This window comes from Amphibalanus amphitrite, unplaced genomic scaffold, assembly GCF_019059575.1.
Source record: "Amphibalanus amphitrite isolate SeventyFive unplaced genomic scaffold, NRLGWU_Aamphi_draft 000052F_arrow, whole genome shotgun sequence".
NCBI lineage: Eukaryota > Metazoa > Arthropoda > Thecostraca > Balanomorpha > Balanidae > Amphibalanus > Amphibalanus amphitrite.
The window spans coordinates 172,195-190,745 of NW_024881548.1; the positions used below are offsets into that span (position 1 = coordinate 172,195).

At 46.2% G+C, this 18,551-nt stretch overlaps 3 protein-coding genes across 4 annotated transcripts in view; 2 read left to right on the forward strand and 1 right to left on the reverse strand.

Moving 5' to 3' along the window:
* Positions 1-18,551, reverse strand: part of LOC122377887 (pro-resilin-like) — a 29,545-nt gene that overhangs the window by 10,790 nt on the left and 204 nt on the right. The window contains exon 2 of one of the 2 annotated variants that reach the window (XM_043358446.1): positions 18,193-18,343. In XM_043358446.1, coding sequence (XP_043214381.1) covers positions 18,193-18,343 — 151 coding nt within the window. Of the gene's footprint in view, positions 1-17,585; positions 18,344-18,551 lie in introns of those variants that run through there. The other variant, XM_043358447.1, reaches the window with a different exon arrangement.
* Positions 1,895-2,902, forward strand: LOC122377886 (pro-resilin-like). The gene is made up of 2 exons (XM_043358445.1): positions 1,895-1,959; positions 2,140-2,902. Exons 1-2 carry the CDS (start codon positions 1,954-1,956, stop codon positions 2,740-2,742), a joined length of 609 nt encoding a protein of 202 aa, XP_043214380.1. The 5' UTR covers positions 1,895-1,953; the 3' UTR covers positions 2,743-2,902.
* Positions 12,767-14,203, forward strand: LOC122377888 (cuticle protein 18.6-like). Its single transcript, XM_043358449.1, has 2 exons — positions 12,767-13,141; positions 13,372-14,203. The coding sequence occupies exons 1-2, from the start codon at positions 13,052-13,054 to the stop codon at positions 13,792-13,794; spliced, it is 513 nt and encodes a 170-aa protein (XP_043214384.1). The 5' UTR covers positions 12,767-13,051; the 3' UTR covers positions 13,795-14,203.

Here is an 18,551-nt window from a genome sequence, read left to right on the forward strand (position 1 = left end):
CACGTCCTGTCAAAATCTGACATAACTCACACGGAATAGTTTCGTTCTTGTGTTTGTCGATGAGATCACGTCCAGTTACGCGGAATGTACGTTTTGTCAAAAAACGGTCGGAGGTTGTGCTTATTATGACGTCATAGCTCGGTGACCTGACAAGACCCGAAAGCATTTTTTTTTAACCAAAAGTAGCGCAAAGGATACCCCATAGGCTATTACAAATTCCAGCACGATCCGACAAATGGTTCGGCGCCCATCGCAAAAATAATCCTCATGGGGCTTGCATCAACTAATCCCCCCTACCAGGACGAGGTTTAAGGTGACCCAGTGACCTGACCATTTATGACATGGTCTAAAATTTCACACATGCTGTTAATATACTATTGTAGCTTATCTATCATAAGGCAGCCGTTTTTAGATATTCGCGAAAAACTGTAATGGGTGGGGGTAAAAACCACACCCTCCCCGGCGCTGGTTACAGTGGCGGCGGAACACCTTCAATTAAGGGGGGGAAGGGGTCACTGCGGACTTTTGGTCCCATTCTTTCCATGCAACGCCCATAGGGCTAATGTAAAAATGCCAAAATCAAAGGGGGGCACGGTGCCCCGGTGCCCCTCCCCCCGTTCCACCGCCTATGGCTGGTTAGTCTCTGGGCTCCTGCTTGGGGTCAGGGGTTTCACCCCTGGTGAAACCAATTGCGAATATGACAGCATTTTTTATTAAGTACCTAGCTAATTTAATATGACAAACGGCATCTAAACAAAATCCTTTACTATCAATGGTGTAAGAGCTAGGTGATTCTACCGTCCAATATATCAATGGTGTCAAGTCTAAGTGAGTTTACATTCTAATATATGAATGGCGCCAGGGTTGGATGACTTTACTGTCCATTGTCATATAGATGCATCCTTATCTTCTTCCTTCCTGTGTCCATTTACATGCGTTGCTGCGTTTGTTTTTTAATATCGAGTCATCGGTATTCGATCGGTGCACTTTTGCAAGAGCCGGGTGCATATGCATATTACGAAGCACAAGGGTTTATTAGGTTCGCAACTCCACGCACCATCCTAAACGTCACCTGTTGGGTCATCAAAAGGTGCAAATCATCATCAATCTTTGTCTTTGAAATAGCGGCTCCCCTAATTATGATCATAACATGGGCGTTGACTATACCTGCAGCGTTGCAGTTTTAACAATGTGGCTGCTGTGTAGCATTTCTATAACTCATTCATTGTATGTACCCTGCTGTGTTGTTTGATTCTACTGCGAGCGAGTAAATGCATTCCAACGGGTCTAATACCGCGTTCATCTGTCGCTTACATATAGGAACAGCACACGTTCTCGGGTGTCTCCAATTGGGCCACTCAAGGGGGGGGCCACACGGGTCCGTGCCCCCCCCATTCGAATTGGTGGGCCCAAAGTTCTCAAGTGGGCTCCTAATATTTAGACCGCCTAAAGATGAGCTGAAATGATAATTGAATAGACCAGGAGGGCCCATCTCGGGCCCCAACAGGCCCAAATAAGTTCATGATAGGGAAACTTTTTTTTTTGGCTGAGGCCTGGGGCCCTTCGGCATGGGGGCCCAGTTTGCAGTGCCAAACTGGGTGAAGTGTGAAGATTCCGGCCAAGTGCCAACACCATCCAAAAATCCTGTTAACGCGCCTAAGTGTCTCTCCTCTTCCGTTTGACGCTCTCTCATAGGTGTGAGGCTCTTCTCGTTCACTGTGGGGTGGTCGAAATCAGCGTGCCTTCGTGGTGAGGTGATACTGGCCCGGAATCTTCACGGACCCACCGTCCGACGACTACCAGGGTCGTGCGGCGGTAGGGGAGCGGCCGGCTCGTGACTAGCCGGACCGGACCGGACCTATATAACGGCAGCGGCCGGTCAGCACAGCATCAGTTCACTCACTGCCCTCTCTGGCACACGGGATTCTTACGACTGAAACGCCTTACTTAGTCATGAAGGTTAGTTCACTTCTAATGTCTGCTCTTGAAACGCTAAGGAACTAGAAAAGTTGTGTCGTTGATAGTGCACTTGGTTTAATTATATGCAATATTGCTGAAGTTTATAAAAGTGTGCCATTCCAAGGGCTCTGGTCGGAAATGGCGCTGACATGCATTTGATATGTGCGCACTTTTTTGCAGGTTTTCGTTGCAACTCTCCTGATGGCGGTGGCCGCCGTCTCTGCCGACCGTCCCCTGAGAACGTCTGGTCCTGGCCAGAGCTACGGAGCCCCTCAGGGCAGCGCTTCCCAGAGCTACGGAGCTCCCCAGGGCAGCGCCTCTCAGAGCTACGGAGCTCCCCAGGGCAGCGCCTCCCAGAGCTACGGAGCCCCTCAGACCAGCTACGGCGCCGGCCAGGAGGAATTCCCGCCGCAGCCGTACTCGTTCGAGTACGAGGTCAAGGACGACGAGGGCAACGACTACGGCCACAAGGAGGAGTCGGACGGCAGCCGCGTCGAGGGTGTGTACCGCGTGCTGCTGCCCGACACCCGTGTCCAGACCGTCACCTACTACGTGGAGGGCGACTCTGGTTTCGTGGCTGACGTCCAGTACGAGGGCGAGGCGCAGTTCCCCGAGGACAGCCAGAACGGCCAGTACGGCGCCGGCGCCCCCAACAACGGCTACGGCGCCCCGGCCGCTGCTGCCGCCCCCGTTGCGAGCTACAGCCAGCCGGCCGCCCCCAGCGGTGGCTACGGCGCCCCCAACGGTGGCGCCCGCACCCCCTCCACCGGATACGGATTCTAAAAAGCGACATCACCTGCTGTTTTTTTACAGTCTACGATAATTTTGTTGCCTCATGCGTGATAAATGATCTGCGTCAAGCGTCGCTAGCCGAAAATAGGTGCCAGTACTTAGATAGCGGAGGGATCCTTTGAGAAATAAAATATATTTATTACCACTAAAACTTCGGTATTTTGATAAATTGACCGCTTCGATCGGCGACAAGTTACAGTCATACATGAAATGCTTGAAGTACGACTACGCTTATCGCGTAGGAGAAGAGCTAATTGGAAGCACCGCACGTTATTACGTGTTACTGTATAAATCTACCACAACCAAAACAGCTACAATCACTTGTTCCACCATCAAATTTTATTCCTTTCCCCTTCATCATACAAATATTTCTGTAAACGATCATATTACCACGGAATATATAGTCTGTCGTAGACTAAGTATTCCGTGATATATACTGAGCATGGGATGATGGAGACTGCCCGAGACCCAATGCTGAGGAAACCTAAAATCCGAGTTGGAGTGTCCGGAAACGGAATCTGGGAGCCTGGTCGCGGTCTAAGGCAAACAGGAGCCTTCTCCTCCCCATGTTTCTGACGGTGTCACGTTCAAATTTATGCATTGAATGTCACGGTCTCATCGAACGATTTGCAGCCCGCGCCTGTCGCAGCCCGGCGCGCTCGTCGCCCTCATAACGTGCAGTCAGCTGACGCCTGTGAGGTAGGCCACCCGCCCGACACTCAGCCGCCGCCGTTCGGCGCAGTGAAGACGTCTGCCGCACGGTTTAGACCTTGGTCGTGCCCGCAATGGTGCGTTGCAGTGGAGGGAGGGAGGGGAGGGATTACTGTAGCTAGCGCAGCCTACACTACATTGTAATTTTTTAGGCTCATCGCGTCACGCCTGCAGAGGCAGGGGCTAATTACGAGCGAGCGAGCGCAGCGAGCGAAGCGAAGTCTTTTCAATATAACGGAAAAATCTCAGTATGAGCGGCCCGGCCCGGCCCGGCCTGTAAACGCTTTTGAGAGGCTTATATCTCAGCAACCGCTGGATCGAATGGCCTGCGGTCTTTTTTGCTGGGTAGCCCCATCCCTTCTACCCCGTAATTGACTACTTTTGATACATCTCAGTGACCGCCGTGGCACGTGCCACGTGAAAAGTCGAGGGTGTTCAAGCAGTTTTGCAAAAGTAGGGGAGAGCGGGGAGAGTTGTATCATGTCCAAGTTGTATCAGGGCGAATTGTGCCAAATTTATCCAATAGATAGCGCTCGTTGCACGACCAGCCGACGAGGTTTTCCGGGCGCCATCTTTCCCTGTTCTGTCGTGTGGCTGGGTGGACGCGTCTCGGGGTGAGAACCGATTTTATGTTTTTTTAATGTCATTCTAAAAAAATGAGTTGCAAGAAAATGTGTGTTTTTGGCATTTAGATGTGCACGAATTTGAAAGATCTCCGTAGCGGTGGTGAGGGTAGGTTCTAAGGCTGCGTGAGTGAAAATGGATTTCTCCAGCTGTCCGCTGTTTTTGAGCACGAGGATGTTTTTTCCAAGATGGCGGCGAGGTACATGTTGTATCAGAGCCGGGTGGGGTATGTTGTAACATGTATGTATGTATGGGCATGTTGCTTTTGATCGCGAAAGCTAAGCCCTGTCTCGCGTTTGTAGGTAGCTAGTCAATACTCGTTCCATTTCGGCACAATGTGTTGGCTTCTTTGCTCTTAACGGGCCACTTTTGCATCTAGTCTGTTGATGTTTCGCTCGTTTCGATGTTTCGTTCGGATTGCATTGACCTATGTTTGGTCTAATAAAAGTGAAGCCTTTGATTGAGCATATACAATGTATTAACCCCATTTAATGTTGTTATGTTCAAAACCAGTAGCAAGCACACTCCCTGAAACGTGAAATACCTAGTGATACAAATTACCCCACCATGTGATACAACTCACCCAAGCCATGGGGCAAGTTGTATCAAAAACATTGCTCTATTCGGCAGACCGTAGAAGAAAAACTGGTAGAGGTAGCGGAAAAGTTACTTTGCACAAAAAAGCAGAAGAATCGTGGAAGGAGATAGTATGGAAATAATGAGTTTATCACGGATAGTTACGAGGTTATGGGTCTCGGAGTAAAAACTGATACAACCCACCCCACTCTCCCCTAATGATTTTGAGAGGCCCATATCTCAGCAGCGGCTGGAGCGATTGTCTTGCGGTCATTTTTATAGGGTAGCTGCATCCCTTCTACCAAAGGTCTGATACTCTTCATCTATGTGAGTGACCCCCACTGCACGTGCAAAATACAACAATAAGAGGTGCCAAATTTGTTCCCATTTCAGTAACTCAGTAATTACTGGGGCGATTTCGCTGAAACTTGGCATACAGGTAGGCACCCACCAGGCAATGCATTCCCATGTGTTGTGGTTAGGGTGCTACTGCACGTGCGCACGTGCAGGGGGCGTTTCCAGATCTCGAGAACGGCTGGGCCGATTGCGCTCAAATTTGGTACACGGTTGGGGACCGGTTAGTAGGGTGCCGTGCAAAAGTCATTTTGGACCCCGTTTGCACGTGCGCACGTGCAGAATGCTGCTTCCAGATCTCAGGAACGGCTGGGCCGATTGCGTTCAAATTTGGTACACCGCTAGCGACCGGTTAGAAGGGTGCTTTGCACAAGCCCGTTGGAAGTACCCTCTCGCCCTTCTGCACGTGCAGGGCTCACTATCTCGCTCGCTCGTTCTTCGCCCAAAAGGCGTTTTACTGGTATAGGTACGCTTCCAAGAGATTATGTCGGTGGCGCTTATGAGTGCATATAACTGGTTATAGTTCAATTGTCTTTTGGCAGATTGTTAATGAATTTATTAACTAAAACTATATACATACAACTATTATGACCTATTCATATCATCTGGTATGGTTCATTTGATAAATTCAAGCAAGCAAAGGAACTGATAACGATACTGATTCTGGATTCGGTCCAACATCAGATTATTTTGCATCAAGACTATCGAGCAAATGGAATAAAACAAAACGGTCGAGGTGTGGAAATGGAATAATTCTTTAATGAAGGAAGTGACTCTTTAAGGGAACTTAGGGCCAATGTGTCAACATATATAAAAGAATTGTAAAATTGTATCGTAGTTGCAATGTTTTTGTCCCAGTGTTTGTGTGTAACATTTGACTGATTTTGAGTGCTTGGACATTAAATGGGCCCACGTATGCCTGTTGTCCTTGACCCCAAATAAATAAATAAATAAAATAAATAAGTAAGTGCATTGCAGGGAAGCAGGAACTTTTACGAGCAAGCAAGAGCTGAAGTGCTATAACACCAAACTTGCTAGATGCTAAGATGAGTACCGTAAAGTGGGGCTATTTGAGACAGTGGGGCTATTTGAGACAGTATTTAAAATCGCTATAAAATGAAGATCGTTTGATTTTTGTGTGATATTTTTGCTCAGGAAGGTGTGGAATCGAGCAGTAAATCGCCTGAACAAAAAATAAAGCATAAATTTTAAGTGGTTTTTATTTTATAGAAATTTTAAATACTGTCTCAAATAGCCCCACTGTCTCAAATAGCCCCACCTTACGGTAAGCATAAAAAATCCAAAAGATCACAAGGACAGCAAATGCCTCTAATCCAAAGCATAAGTAAGTAACTTGGTTCATCATCATGCGTTAAGCTGACCTGTAACCACAAAATGTTCAATTATGCTGTTACTTTAACCCTCGCCGGCACAGGGGGGGGTTGATGCCACCCCCTAAGGTTTTTCGCAAATAACTCGCGTAAATAGCGGCCGATCGCAACGAAACTTTCAGTACCCTCGCATTGATCAATTTGACACCTCCCCTGAAAATTTCATGACCCTGACCCAAATGACCTTTGACCTGTGACCTCTTTTCCATGACCATGTTTGGCCGGAATTGCGATTCGGCGTATGTCGGCTCGCATTAGCCGCGCGTTTGCAAGCTTTTCGTGGTTTCAAACGTTCAAACATGTGATTTGATGTTGCTACCATGCATTAGGGTGGGTGTCAAGGTCACCTGAAGGTCAGGTCAGGTCATTGACCTTTGGTGACCTCGGTTCACTTTTTTTTAGTTTTGCATGTTTCTAGGCTAGTTTTTGGAGCTGAATTCGAATTTAGCAACCATTTGAACATTTACGAAGTAGTTTTGGTGCATTCGTAACATGTTACGAAGCTGTCAGAGGCGGATGACAGGCACTATGAATACCCGTCACGACCCCTACCGGTTGATCTGACCTGACCTGACCTGACCCGACCTGGCCTAAACGCTTAACGACATCATCTGTGATCAAAACTAACACGATATTCGTGATCAGCACCCACCCCGGAAAACCCCTTAGCAGCCACGCTTTACGACTTTCTAACAGGTCCCGATGTTCCCGATTTTTGGGTCATTGACCTGACCTGGAAGGTCAACCGATGACCTAGGACCTTAAAGTTGGGCATCATTGGCTTCCTCTCGTGACGGGCAACACGCTCGTTTTTTCCGCAAAGCTCTAGCTCCATCAGGGGCCAAACGCGAGGGGGGGAGGTCGTATCAACCCCCCCCCCCCCCTTGTGCCGTCGAAGGACTCAAAATGGCCTGTGCCGGCGAGGGTTAACCCGCGCCCCGTTGGGGTCTGCCGAGCAACGCGCCCTGTTGGGGGGGGGGCAATTTGCCCCCCTAAGATCTCGAGAACCACGCAACATAGCGACAAGCAGCAAAAGGCTTTGGATAGCCCCAACAGGGAACTACCTTGACCCAATTTCATTGACCTAGGTCGAACTGATGACGTCACAGGTTAGGTCAGATTTCGAATTTTCACCGTTTACAGGCATTTCAAGAAATGCGCTCTAAAATCGAGTAAAATGCATTTCATTGAAAATCATCGATGAGGAATTGTTCGTCAAACATATATTCTGCTATTTGAGGTCACTGGGTCAGGTCACAGAGGTCAGGTCACTGAGGGTCACAATATAAAAATATCATGTGATGCATGTTTTATGGTCCATTTTATATGCCAAATGCGATTACGTGGGCCAGACAGCCTTTGGGGCCAGTTTAGATTATTCTCTGGTGACGGTCAGATCAAGGTCAGGTCAAGGTCAGGTCAAATTAGGTCAAATTTGAAAGCTGACATTTTTGAGTAAAATGGGTATCGATTCGATGCAGCTCGTCACGAGGAGTTCAATGGTGGTCTTTTTTTGCGCTACGTGGTCTAGAATTGCTAAAAATTGAGTTAAAAAATTAGACGTCATCAATTTTGAACAGTTTTTTTCGCTATAATTTGGCCAAAAAAGGAGGTATCGATCTAAAATTTGGTATGTAGACAGGATAGCGCAGGGAATATCACATATATTCAGTTTTTCGAAATTCTAAAAAGTTTTTTGGCATTTAAAAAATCAACATTTTAATTTTGGGGATAAAAATTCAAAAATTTCGCAAATCCGAGATAGCAATTTTGAAGCGTCGTCTTTTCTCTACGTGACCATATAAATAACTTTCAAATTGCTTGGTAACTGTAGCTGTGTAGCATTTGTGAGCGTTTCAAGATTTCATTTTTTTTTTTGCTCATTTTTGCTCGAACATGACCTCAGTTTGACTTCATTAACTCCTGACCTAAGGTGACCTAATAGTTACTTGAAATTGTGTGTGAAGGTGTCAAATTGATGTCCCCGGGAAGGTACTGAAAATTTGGCGGCGCTTCACGCCGCCGTTTTCTTGCTATTTAGGAAAAACCACAGGGGGGGGGGCAAACTGCCCTCCCCAGCGGGGCGAGTGTTAAGCTTTAATTATATCTAAGCAATTGTTTTATGCAGTATATCGCCCTAAATTTTTAACTATGTAACTAACATTTTGCTTTGAAAATTTAATTGTTGGAATAAAAACGCTTTGATACAAACAAGCGGGAAGCACGAAGCGAATCATTGCAATTTCGCAGAAAATATTAGTAACAATAGTTACACCAGTAAAATGACTAGTTGGGCGACTCATGGGGTTGGGGAGGGGTGCGCCACAGTGAGCCCTGCAGTGCACATACGAACCTGAAAAGTGAGACATCCAACTGACTTGCATAGGCCACACCTCTAACCAGTCCTAAACAATAGATTCCGACGTTGAGCACGATCAACGAAAGCTTTCTTGAGATATAGAAGCGGCCCACTGCACGTGCGCACGGGCAATCGAAAGCCCCAATGATTTGTGTTGTGCACGGAGGGCACCCATAACCGATCCCCAATGGTGTGCTAAATCTGATTGCAATCGGGCCAGCCACTCTTGAGATAGTCCTATTTTGACATACCCTGAGAAAATCACAAACTGGTATTTTCCACGTCCATAACGGCAAATTCAAGAAAATAGGTAGGCATTAGCCGTTTCACTAAGGTCATCCAGCGAATGCGTTGTAAAATAGTAGGCGTTTGCATCTCTTGTTATTGAGGTGTGCAGCTCTTTGTTATAAGATAATGACGTCATTATGACGAGATCTCAACTGTTAATTATTGGACTGTTTGAGGGGCGTCTCTGCATTGTCTGCGTTTGCGTTGGGTCCGCCGGCCGAGCCGGAGCGGGCGCAGCGCCCGGCAGTCGCCCGGCAGTGTGGTGCAGCATCTCATTCCGGCCGCTCAAGTCCTGAAATAACTTGATCTTCGTTCATTTATCAACCATACCTGATTCTTGATAATCTACTATCATCATCCATCTTAGAAGAATCTAAGAATCTTAGAATTTACTTTGAACCCACATAATTTGACCAAATCTCACCAAAGGTGACCAGATAACCGTCGTGAAAAAACGACTATTGTGAATTCTTGGACAGCTTGTGGCCAACGAAGAGTGGCAAGAGTTAAGTGCATTAAATGCTGTGGCCAGTGACATCACGGGGAAGATTACCTAAATGGAGACGCGGTTGCAGAAGTGGCTGGCAGGCACGTCCATTGAATGTGATTCGGGCCACGACTTATGCGTGTTCAAGTACAACAATGCATTTGAATCTAGCGCAATCGGGGTTATAGTTGTATAGTTGTTACCTTGGTAAGGGTCGAGCTACAAAATGTGTGTGTAGGTTTGTTGCTGAAATCATTCTCAAGGATGACTGATCAACACAACATGCTGGCTGACTTCAAATGTGGGGCAAGTGATGTGCAGCGGTTGCAAAACGGCCTTCAGTTCGTGACCGGTCGGGAGTCAGCAGAACTATTTAATGGAGGCGGTCGGCGAGCACAGCATCAGTCCACCCACAGCGCTCTTTGATCTCAATACAGTCAACAACATCGAACCATGAAGGTAAATCTACCTACACTGATACTGAAAGCGGCGAAAGTACATGTATGTACATGTTTTTGTTTTTTAATATTTGCTAGTAAGTAGCGCCGTTTGCCTACGAAAGGCTTGCACTAATCGTCGTTTTCTTTTCTGGACAGGTGTTCCTGGTACTTCTGCTGGTGGCGGCTGCCTCCGCTGCCCCGCAAGGCTACGGAGCTCCCCAGGGCAATGCCCCTCAGAGCTACGGAGCCCCCTCTGGCGCCGGCCAGGAGGAGTTCCCGCCGCAGCCGTACTCGTTCGAGTACGAGGTCAAGGACGACGAGGGCAACGACTACGGCCACAAGGAGGAGTCGGACGGCAGCCGCGTCGAGGGCGAGTACCGCGTGCTGCTGCCCGACACCCGCGTCCAGACCGTCACCTACTACGTGGAGGGCGACTCTGGTTTTGTGGCTGACGTCCAGTACGAGGGCGAGGCGCAGTTCCCCGAGGACAGCCAGAACGGCCAGTACGGCGCCGGCGCCCCCAACAACGGCTACGGCGCTCCCAGCCCGGCCACCGGCTACGGATCCCCCTTCTAAAGCACAGATGGTTAAGACCTTCTTTTGAAACCGATGATGCTCATATGGAGCCCCTCACGATGCTGACATCGAACTCCCAATGGCCGCCGATATATTGAGTTGTAAGATATCATTGAAGATAGGGAAACTAAATTAACACAAAGTCTATGTTGTATCTATTGATGTATGTGTTCTATAAGTCTGAAATGTCTGTAAGTTATTTGTGTGTGCTTCTTGAATGTGTCAGTACCTATATTGAAATAATACATGCATAACAAACGATGAAAAAGCGCTTTTATCTCTGAAGAACGATTTCTAACTATCATCCCACTATTTATATTCCTTGGCATTTCTTCATAACAACACATAGCCTTGATAACAACCTTTATAGAAATGTCACAATGTGATAGGGTGCCGCATTCATAAAGGGAAAACTAATTTCCATTTTCTTTTCCTAATTTCTTTTACCATATAGCGCTCAGCATGGCGCTATGGTGGGCTTGACACGGAGCCTAAAATGAAAGTAGAAACAAATCGAAGAATATCAAGGCACAGGTAATCTGCATTGAACATCTGTCTTGCCAAGTCAATAGCGCATACGTATTCTGTTATGCCGGATAGTGTGTGTGTCCAAACAGGATCAAGCTAATGAATTGGCCGCATGCTATCGCGGAGCTTGAGCTGTGTGAACATTGGCTAGGCGCGTCCCGAGCGTGAAAGAGATGAGCTCAGTAAGCTGCAGTGACGGACTTCTGCAATAAGTGTCAGTTTGAACACATCTAGGGATCGCAGGTCTGCAATAAGCATGCCCCTGCTGGAGTTAGACTGGGCTACCCCTTCAAACAGCGCCGCCTGATTTAACACAGAGAAGCGCCCGACTGAACGTAGCAAGAAACCTTGGGAAAAGATTGATCAGTGATTTAGCTCACCAACATATGTACGACACACAGCCAATCGAACAGTCACCCGCGGAAAGATATGCCCACAATGAAGCCGTCTTCCTGTTTGTCTGGCTTGGTGACCGTCAGTCTGGAACGGGGAAGTGTAATTAGGCATAGAGCTGGGCTGTCCTCCTGAGGATTGCTCAAGGACAAATGACTGATAAGGTGGAGCGGGCTAATGCTGAAAGTTATTTGGGGCATGGGCGCTGTTGCAGGTATTCAAATTCGTATCAATTGAAAGCCATCTTTTAGCTTCTATAATCGCACGGTAAACGTTGTCTTTATTTTGCGTTTCACTTAGTATTACAAAGAGGGTATATTTAAAAATTCAACACGTAATGTACTCTTTCTGTTGATAATGGACATAAAATCTTCGAATAACTCAAAATCTTGGTGCGGCGTGTTTCTAGCTTAGCGTAAAAAAGTGTTTCTAGCTTAGCGTAACAGTTCTACCAAGCACCAAACGGTAGAATTTAAAAGTGACATTTTGTGGCACCTTTGTGTGTATTCTGCGCTTCATTTCTCCACTTGTAATAAGCCTGATGGACTATAATGAGTATACATATCCTTCGTCGGCCTTAGATTTCTTAATCAATAGTTCGGAAAATGCTTGAAGAAAAATTGAAAGAAGTAGGATAAGCATATTGATGTATATTGATGTTTCATTGCTGCTAAACACCTTAACAGCAATGTTTTTTAACCGTTTGATAGTTTTGCCACTGTCCATTTGTCTAATAAGTCTTTCAATGCCCAAAAGGTGCCGCTATTGACGTCTGTGGTGACTGACGACGCAAAAGGCCTTGCATGGTTATATCAATTTTTACACGACGCTCTTATCCACTTATGCATTTCCTCTAGCACGGTGTAAACTATAAACCGTCCACTTCCTTTATTTCCCATTTCGCCCTATGATGATGAGATCGCATGGCCGACCTGACTTAACAGAGGTCTATGTACCGTGACCCTCTATGTATGTACAGAGGTCTATGTAAGGTGACCCTCATCACAAATCTGACAAAGGTTCGAGAGCTTACTGATTCATCGAATTGTTTCATCTCTCTGTGAAAGATTTCCTGACACTAACGACGATCATTTTGTTGGTCTGTATTGTGGCCTAAATAACGTAACTTATGCTTATATTGCTTCCTTTTATCATTACCTTTCAAGTTTCAGTTCGTCGGACTTCGATCAATGCAAATGCAAAATGGATTTGGAGAAAAACTACTGCATATTGGTTTGATAATATCTTTATTATTGTTATTCCATAACATATTTGGAAATATCGCAAGAGAACCTTGAGAATAGCAACATTTTTTTTAACAGAAAACGTTTTCCATGACATACGGATCAAATGCGTCATTTAGCGTTTATGCCAAACCGTATGCTTAGCTCATGGCCCCGTAAATGCGGTTGAAGCCGTGAGCTAGACCAAAGGTCGCATTGATGAGCAATTATTTGCCTCAATATTTCATGATGAACGTTAAACCCAACTGGGAGAGGCATCGGCACTCGGCGATGTTTTGCAAGTTGACCTCAACAAATCGTGACGGGCCGGGTCAGATCGGACCTATATAATGGCGGCCGCTGCTCCGAACAGCATCACTTCATCCACAGCTCTGAGCAAAAGGAGCAGTGTAACCACAGAACTGACCAACAAAATGAAGGTAACAGCCTAGCTACAACGCAATTGTGTACCTGGCATTGAGTGGCCTTGTATAATATAGTATAAATGGTTAATGGATGCTTCCTTGCGATAGCTGGTTGAGTGGCTGGAATCTTGCAGCGACAGAAATTAATTATTGATTTATATCATTGCCTCGGTGTAGACTCTAGAATTTACCATTTCAGTTTTGCAAGGAAGTAATCAAATTTAATGCTGGAATATCCTTGGCAGGTGTGCATTTCTGTGCTTCTGCTGGTGGCGGCTGCCTCCGCTGCCCCGCAAGGATACGGAGCTCCCCAGGGCAATGCCCCTCAGAGCTACGGAGCTCCCTCTGGTGCCGGCCAGGAGGAATTCCCGCCGCAGCCGTACTCGTTCGAGTACGAGGTCAAGGACGACGAGGGCAACGACTACGGCCACAAGGAGGAGTCGGACGGCAGCCGCGTCGAGGGCGAGTACCGCGTGCTGCTGCCCGACACCCGCGTCCAGACCGTCACCTACTACGTGGAGGGCGACTCTGGTTTCGTGGCTGACGTCCAGTACGAGGGCGAGGCGCAGTTCCCCGAGGACAGCCAGAACGGCCAGTACGGCGCCGGCGCCCCCAACAACGGCTACGGCGCTCCGAGCCCGGCCACCGGCTACGGATCCCCCTTCTAAGCAACTATTGTCATGTAAACACCGTCTCCTATTTATTACATGGACTTGCAAGACTTATGACCTGAGCAACGGACGTTGAATCTAGTACCTGTACTTATTTATTTGCCTTATCATCTACATGTGTATCACTGTGAGTGTTTTGTGCCTTTCACTCTTCTTGTCATTTTTTTGGCAATATCTGGTTAGTTTTTGGCATTTTCTGTGGATGTATTGATCTGGTAAACTTGTGATCGAATGTTTTAAATGTGTTGAGTGGTGAAGTTGAATGAGGAATGTCTTAGACTGGACCATGACTGGACCGTGGTGTATAGAGTGTTTGGTGTGAGTGATGTAATCAAATGATGTAACTTAATTGAGCATTGAGATAAAATGAATGTGAAAGTCACAATAAAACAATTGGGCACACACATGAGCTCTTTTATTTTGTAAAGAAAAACGTGAACTTAAAAATCAATTGGTGCATTCTGGCGTGAGCCATCAACTCCAACGAAAACTTTATTATTCAAATATGCACCCAAAGGAGCCTGTAGTTGAAAATGGCTAGTAATTAATTTTTCCTTAAATCATTAAGACGCCACCGCTTCACTGATTGATCATCCATAGCAGCTAAAACCACTTATGAGAAATGCCTATGTATGCATGGTTAGTTTTGTTTTTAATAGTTTCATCATTGCTAAAAAACACTAGTCAATTGCCCATTTATACCTCACCAGTCAATCATCCTCCTGCCTAAAAATAAATCGAAAAAATACAATCTCTGGAATAAGGTAGGTACCTTATCCCACACCCCGTTGAAGTCTGGCAGGTTACAGGTCCTATGGGGGGGGGGGACCAAAGAGCCCCCATCGACCATCGTATCTCTGGAGTGACGTCACAGGAATTTCAAACATGGTCAGCTACGTCCAATTAACAACGACGAACAGTCTACCATAAAGAATTAGCTGAATTTCTAAAATGAGCCTGGAAAGGACAAATATCTTAGATCTGACCAATTACTAGTCATCTGAATGGAAGATGGTCTGTGACATCACAAGACGGGTCAGTCTCGTGGAATCCCAAGACCCATGCTGAATCGTATGAAACGGCATGCTGCGAATCGTGAATATTCGAGGAGCTATGAAAACAGCTCATACATTTGCAGCCACAGCAACCTCTCTGGCCACTTTTATTTCATATATGACGTCACAGCAAGGTTAAATTGTCAAATATGTACCGGTTTCAAATGACTTCTTTCTAGGTGAAAGGGACTTGTATTATGTAAAAGAGACAGGACTTTTATCTTTATTCTGGAAGAGGTGATAGATATCATAGAGCTTACTTTAGACTCATCATAAATACAAATATCGAAAATAATGGAGCGACATAAGATTTAATTTATGCATACATGAAGTCCGTTAAATAACTATGTTTATGTTTTTATAGATATTTTACTGATTTGTGGGAGGTATGGAGTCAACACGTTGTTTTCTGACAGGTACTCCATTTTTGTGTGTGTGTAAAATTGCATAAATTTGAAAATAATCTAAAAATATCAAATTTTAGTCGCCAAATCTTAAAATTTTGAACTTTTTTCATTGGTAAGTTCGTGAAAGCAATTTCTCTTGCCATGCTCTTTCAGTTCGATTTTCGAGTCTCTAAACTGATAATATGATTCTCTGCGATTTTTACACATCATTTCAACCGAAAATGGACGAGCATAACCTCAGCTTGACCGCTCTAACTCGTGACCTAAGGTGATCTAAGACCCATTTTTTTGCTTTTTCAAGATGCACAAAATTGATGTTGAAAAGGTACGGAAAACTGCGAGTTAAGATTCGCGGCCGATGTCGAGTTACCTGCGAAAAACCACACGGGGCCCTTTGCCCCCTCCCCCTACACCACCGGGTCGCGGTTTGTGGTTCTCCTGGAATCATCACACCGTAACTAATTTTGCGTAAGTTAAGAGAATAAATAGAAGGCTAGTGTTTCTCACATTCCGCATATCCGGCGGCCAGTGGCCCTCCACGCCGCCCGCCGGCCGCCGCGCTGGGGATCGATCCGGGCAGCGTATTCGCCAATTGTATTACACGAATCGGCCCATCAACTAGCGACATCTCTAGTGCGACGTCATAGCCATCCGCCGCGACAATGCATGCATTGAGGCTAGATTTGAGTTGAGACTATTTTTGCATTGTATATGGCTATCAGGCATGTATGTGTCGCCGTAGCCGAGTGGTTAGAGTCTCGGTGTGATGGACGACAGGTCGGTGGATCGATTCTTGCTTTAGCGGTTCTTTTCTCTTAAAAAGAAGTCGGTCGTAGACGCGCATTTTTGGCCCCTACGTTCGCACGCCAATATCGTACGCCCAATAAATCTCTGACAAGTGTTCATCTGATTAAAGAATAAGTTGCAAAAGAACTGCAGTTGCAGTCTATACCTGAACTACCAATTTTGTTACGGCACTGTCGATATTCGTCAAAGTCGGAAGAGCTATTATGAAACACACTCGAATGACAACGGATTCCTGTATTATTTCATCGATCAGATAAGACATGTATAGAGATAAATTGATGACAGCCCGCCGTGAGCATGCAACTTAACAACCAGTCCCAAGTTATCTTCATAAACGTCTAATATAAATCTTTTGACTTTAACTAGATTCCAAGAAAGAGGACTTAGGTATCCCCCTGGCGTCTGAAATGTAAAAGTTATAGTTAGGGCATAGCTCCTATAGATGACGCTCTGACGGCTGGAAACTGATTATCTCGTCCCGTGATTACGCTAACAGCTATGCCGAACTTTTTTGTGCATGGTGATTCTTACACGAAAAGCTATCTAATAGCCTGCTTACCAGCGTGCGATTTTTACTTTTCATCTTAGGTTTCGCTACTTTTAGGTACTTTACCTTGCTAAGTGCCCACCTACTTTCAAAAGGTCAGCGCCGCCCCTGTCAATGCTGCGTTCTATCACCCATTGGCAGTGAGAAATATTGATCAATGAATGGCCATCGCCCAGCACCATTTGTCTTTCCATTGGCTACGTTCGCATAGTATGCACTATGCATTAGTGATGTCAATCACAGAAAATCAGAACACCGCTACCAAACCAAATACAAACAAAGACCATTGGAAAATACCGAAACCGAACCAATCGGTTGGACTGCAAATATCTATCTTATGCAACATATTCATTAGAAGAATGCCTACGTCTGATTTCTTAGGTGCACGCCGTTACAAATGTATAAAAAACGCACAATGACAGATGACAGATGACACGAAAATCGAAGTCGCCGAGTGGATTCGAACCACCTACCTCTGAATCACCAGTCCGTTACTCTAACCACTTCGCCACGGCGATAATATACCCCATGTAGCTTAAATGTCAATAACTTAAAACCTAGCTTCAATAGACGCCACCAGGGCGAGGACCGAAAGTATGACGCCACGCTGACGTCACTCAGGAGGCAAGCTATTGGTTGGCCGATTCGTGTAATACAATTGGCGATTACGCATCCGGGCAACTAGTTGCGCCCCTTTACTTCTCCAACGAATTCGTCGCTCCACAAAGTGATAGAGAAACCAAACTTTGTACACACATTTATGAATTGCTAGCCGAAGTTGTGTCCAAATTTGGTGTCGATCTCATTTGAAATGACGTCACAGTGACGTCAGAAGCGCAATGATCAATTGGCGTTTCTTAGTATCCCCACGATATAGCCGATATATGGGACCGAATATATAGGACCGATCACTGGTCAGTAACTAGAGCTTGTTTCTCACATTCCTGATATTACTTAAAACAGATAACGTAATATGTTTCGTTTATAGATTTATTTTAAGCTCAATGTGTAGAAAGCATTGCATATTTAGATCAAAGACGCATAAAACCAAAACCGACAACAAAAAGAAGAGAACATAAAACAATACGATCGAAACACACAAGACAAGAACAGGTTACGTATACCAAATAATTGACAAATAATAAATATTACAAATAATAAAAGTACACACCGGATGCCTTGCTAACATGAGTAAGTGTGTATATGCATTATGCACACATTTAAGTCTGAAATTAAAAGGGCGATCCGTAGCCGGTGGCCGGGCTGGGAGCGCCGTAGCCGTTGCTGGGGGCGGCGGCGCCGTACTGGCCGTTCTGGCTGTCCTCGGGGAACTGCGCCTCGCCCTCGTACTGGACGTCAGCCACGAAACCAGAGTCGCCCTCCACGTAGTAGGTGACGGTCTGGACGCGGGTGTCGGGCAGCAGCACGCGGTACACACCCTCGACGCGGCTGCCGTCCGACTCCTCCTTGTGGCCGTAGTCGTTGCCCTCGTCGTCCTTGACCTCGTACTCGAACGAGTACGGCTGCGGCGGGAATTCCTCCTGGCCGGCGCCGTAGCTGGTCTGAGGGGCTCCGTAGCTCTGGGAGGCGCTGCCCTGGGGAGCTCCGTAGCTCTGGGAGGCCCCTCCGTTCCTCTGGGGAGCTCCGTAGCTCTGGCCGGGACCAGACCTTCCCAGAGGGCGGTCGGCAGAGACAGCGGCCACCGCCAGCAGGAAAGTCGCAACGAAAACCTGGTGGATGGCAGAAATTTAATTCATTTCATACCAATATATTTCAGTTTTGGAATTAGTGCAGGCCAGCATAATTAGAATAAGATTTCCTTCTAGCATGGCAGTAAACAATATTTTCCAGATTTTATTCATCTCAGCATGGAAACAATCAGGCTATGATAGAACGATGGCAATCTGCTATATTATGTAGATTGCGATTGTATATAGC

Excerpts from the sequence above, each read along its gene's own strand:
- LOC122377888 (XM_043358449.1), top strand. The coding sequence starts at position 13,052 with ATGGCGGCCGCTGCTCCGAACAGCATCACTTCATCCACAGCTCTGAGC. Across the intron at positions 13,142-13,371 it reads AACTGACCAACAAAATGAAG|GTGTGCATTTCTGTGCTTCT; the intron begins GTAACAGCCTAG and ends TATCCTTGGCAG.